Source organism: Cricetulus griseus, chromosome 4 (assembly GCF_003668045.3).
Source record: "Cricetulus griseus strain 17A/GY chromosome 4, alternate assembly CriGri-PICRH-1.0, whole genome shotgun sequence".
NCBI classification, from domain to species: Eukaryota; Metazoa; Chordata; class Mammalia; order Rodentia; family Cricetidae; genus Cricetulus; species Cricetulus griseus.
In genome coordinates, this window is record NC_048597.1 from 93,250,699 (window position 1) to 93,254,587 (window position 3,889).

Here is a 3,889-nt window from a genome sequence, read left to right on the forward strand (position 1 = left end):
CTTTGGGGTTCTCAGCTCTCTCTCTCTCTCTCCATTCTTTACCACCACTGCCCACAGCCCACTGGGCCCTTGCAGGGTTCCATTAACCCCCCAGGTTCTGGTTTTCCCAGCTCATCTGAAATCCAAAGTCAAGGTCTTGGAGAATGAAGGCCAGGGGTAGGGAGGGGGTGGCAGGGGGTCTTGCTGTCTTGACTGTCACGTGGCTGTATCAGGTCTGCAATGGGTTTGCTCTGACTTCCTCACCCACACTGGAGACTGTGCAGCACACACAGGGAAGTCTTGTGCCTATATGGAGAACCCTGCCCTTTTCTGTCTGAGTCAGTCAAAGCTGATCCCCTACTGCCCCCACTCCAGAGGCTCAGACTGATCTGCCTTCCATTTTTCTGGAAGAGTGTCCACATACTGGAATCCCACTCAAAACATGAGTCACCTTGTGTAAAATGTAGTGGGCATCGGAACATGCTCCAGAAAGGTTCCCACCATGTCTCCCACTTCAGAAGACAAGTCCCTGGGTGTCCCTGGGTGTCCCTGGGTGTCCCTGGGTGTCCCTGGGTGTCCCTGGGTGTCCCTGGGCTGCAGCACCCATGAGGGCATTCCCAAGTAAGGCTCAGAGTGAGATGGTCTCCTTCTCATTCACCGAAGGCTTCTCATTCAATGATGACATCTTGGTGAAGCTCCTGTGACTGGGGTAAGAAGAGGGCCCTGTGTCCTCACTCAGAGCATTGACCAAGCGGGAGAAAAGAGCCACCTTGAATTTCTTGAAGTCATGGCCCATGAAGACATATAAAATGGGATTCATGCAGCTATTGGCGATGGCAATGGCAGTGGCCAGAGGCAATCCCAGGCTGAAGACAGAGCCCGGCACAGCCATGTGGTGGAGCTCCAGCAGGTAGAGTGTGTGGTAGGGGCACCAGCACAGAAAGAAGGTGACGATGATGGTGATGATGATCTTGAAAGGCTTCTTGGTCTTGGCCAGTCGGTTGCGCTGCAGCTTGAAGACGATGGTGAGGTAACAGGCAGTGATGATAATGACAGGGATCAGGAAGCCACAAAGGAAGCGGGTGATGGTGACCACCATGTGTCTACTGAACCCTACAGGATCCCCTCTCGAGTGAGTGGAGTGTAGCAAGGACTCAGCGGCAGACAAGCTGAAGTTGTTGAAGCAGGTTATTTTCCCATTGGCATCGTTCGTGTCCCGGAAGACAAGAGATGGGGAACTCAAGAAGAAAGCCAAGACCCAGACCACCACACAGGTTATGTAGGCCAGCCGGACACTGCGGTGGTTCTGGGACCAGACAGGAAGCACCACAGAGATGCAGCGGTCAAAGCTGATGACAGTCAGCAGGAAGACGCTGGTGTACATGTTGTAACTGAGCAAAAAGCTACTGATCTTACACACGGCCTTCCCGAACACCCAGTGGTAGTCCATGGCGGCGTAGGTGATGTGGATCGGCAGAAAGATATTGAACAGGAAGTCAGCCACTGCCAGGTTGATGAACCACACGGTGTTTACTGTCCTCTTCATCTTGAATGTGGCAATGATGATCACCAGGCCATTGCCTAGGATCCCAAGGAAGCACACCAGGCTGTAGATCACCACCAGGAAGACTCGGGCCACCTTGGCCTCCAGTGGATCCACCTCCTCCAAATCCATAATGGGGTCAAAGCCATCAGGGTACTCATCGTTGTAATTGTTGGAGTAGTTGTAAGCATTGTCATACTCCATCTCTGCAAGGGAAGACAGAGTCACGGGCTAAAGTCTTCAACGGACAGGTGCTGAGGTGTTGCCTGGCAACAGTGAGACCACCCACTTTCTCCTCACCATCTGAGCAAGGTCAGGGCAGCAAGCCAAGCATCTCCCCTTTGCCTTCATTTCTTTGCTTTGTATGCATTTGCCTGTCATACATGCATGGGCATGTGCTCAGGTAGCTAAGTACATATGGAGGGCAGAGGGCAATGTCAGAGGAGACACCGAGCATGAAGTTCATTAGTTCATTTAGTACTGACAACCATCTCCCCAGCCCCACTCCTCCTCCCACTCCTACTACTGCTCCCCCAGTCCTCCTTCCCCTCCTCCTCTCACTTCTCCTACTCCTCCCCTAGTCCCCCTTCTACTCATCCTCCTCCTCTTCCTACTACCCTCCTCTTCCTTCCCCTCTTACCCCTCTTCCCTCTAGTCCCCCTCCTACCCCCGACTTCTCTTGAGACAAGGTATCACTATGCAGCCCTAGTTGACCTGGAACTCACTCTGTAGACCAGGCTGGCCTCAAACTAACAGGGATCCACCTGTCTCCACCCCCCAGGTGCTGGAATTAAAGGTGTGCACCGTCACACCTGGCCTACTTTATTTCTTTTACAAACATCTGTAGCCACCCTGCAAGCCCCGCACTACTATAAGGGTTAGCATATACAGATAATAACAGCTGGACCCCACAGGTCCAAGTAGCAAAGTGAGGCCAGATGGAGACCCAGCCCCAAACAAGCTGAACCTGCAGATGTGGAATGGGTTAGGAACCCTGCAGTGGTTTGAACAAGAGTGGCCCCCATAGGCTCATATGTTTGAATACTCATCCTCATTTGATGGAACTGTTCGGGAAGGATTGGGAGGTGTGGCCTTGTTGGAGCAGGTGTGTCACTGGGGTAAGGTACTCTCACTGTCTCCTGCTTGTGAGATGTGGACACTCAGCCATTATAGACCCTCTTAAACAGTGAGCCCAATTAAATGCTTTATTTTATAAGTCACCTTGGCCATGGTGTTTTATCACAGCTATATAAAAGTAACTAACACAAATCCTAACAAGGATAATAATGAAATCCTTCACCCCCACCACAGGAAAAGACAGGGTTCCTAAACCAAGTCTCACCAGCCTCCTAAGGACCCTTCGTTCATCACAGTCTATGTGTGAGGCAATTAGTCATTCAAAGACCCCTAGGGTATGGGCTATCACACCAGCTCTACGTGCAGTAGAGAAAGCAGCCTATTGCTGTGACCTTGGTTCCACTCACATGCCCAAAGCCTCAGGGGCAGCCATACTAGCATCCTCCCCCGATCCCACCCTGCTGATGGCCACTAGTCACCTTTGGAGACATGAGTCCTACCTTTGGACACCTTCACTGTTCACTGTTGCAGAACAGAACTCCAGTGTGAGTCCCCAGCCAGTTGGTCACTATGCACAACTGGAAATACCTGCAGAGGGGGGAGAAGAGGCAGTGGTAGACTCAGAGCCCAATAAAGAAGCAATGGCAACTCCAAGAGGTGGGAGTCACTCAGCCAAGTTTCCCTGATGTGAAGAGCAGAGCCCTTGAACCTAGAACCAACCGGCTCTACCTAGAACAACTACCATGCTGGTCCACACCAGTATAATGGGCTAAACATAGGTGGGCACAATGCCAATGCTACACAGACTGAGGGGAGTGGCTCCCTGGACACTCACCAACATGTAAGGGCCCAGAAAACACCAATCCACATGGCAGTGGGGGGAGAGAAGATTGAATAACTGCTCCAGAACCTGCCAGGCATGAAGGATACATCCCTTCGTATTATCTAGTCTTCCCAGTGCCTCTTCCCAGCAGGCATTGCTGTGCTTGCCTTATGAAGTATGGAAACTAGGCTGGTAAGATGACTCAGCAGGTAAAGACACTGGCTGGCCAAGTCTGACAACCAGAGTTCAGTCCCACACGTTGGGAGAGAAGTGAGTCCCCAAAATTGTCCTTTGACCTCCATCCATGAACATGGAGACATTCAAGCCCACACACATGTGCCAAATGAATAAGTAAATTTTTTTAAGCTAGAAACATGGAGAATGAAAATTGCTCTTATTTATAATCCAGTAATCCAGGCACTTAGGGAGGCTGAAGCAGTTGGAATCATGAGTGTGAAGCTAGCTTG

The 3,889-nt window shown here is 51.2% G+C and overlaps 1 protein-coding gene across 1 annotated transcript; it reads right to left on the reverse strand.

The window, feature by feature from the left end:
- Positions 1-325: 325 nt before the first annotated feature.
- Cmklr1 (chemerin chemokine-like receptor 1) lies at positions 326-1,726 on the reverse strand. Its single transcript, XM_035443433.1, has one exon. It carries the CDS (start codon positions 1,724-1,726, stop codon positions 608-610), a length of 1,119 nt encoding a protein of 372 aa, XP_035299324.1. The 3' UTR covers positions 326-607.
- Positions 1,727-3,889: the final 2,163 nt, after the last annotated feature.

Bases quoted from the DNA above. Each gene is read 5' to 3' on its own strand.
- Cmklr1 (XM_035443433.1), bottom strand. From the start codon at position 1,726: ATGGAGTATGACAATGCTTACAACTACTCCAACAATTACAACGATGAG.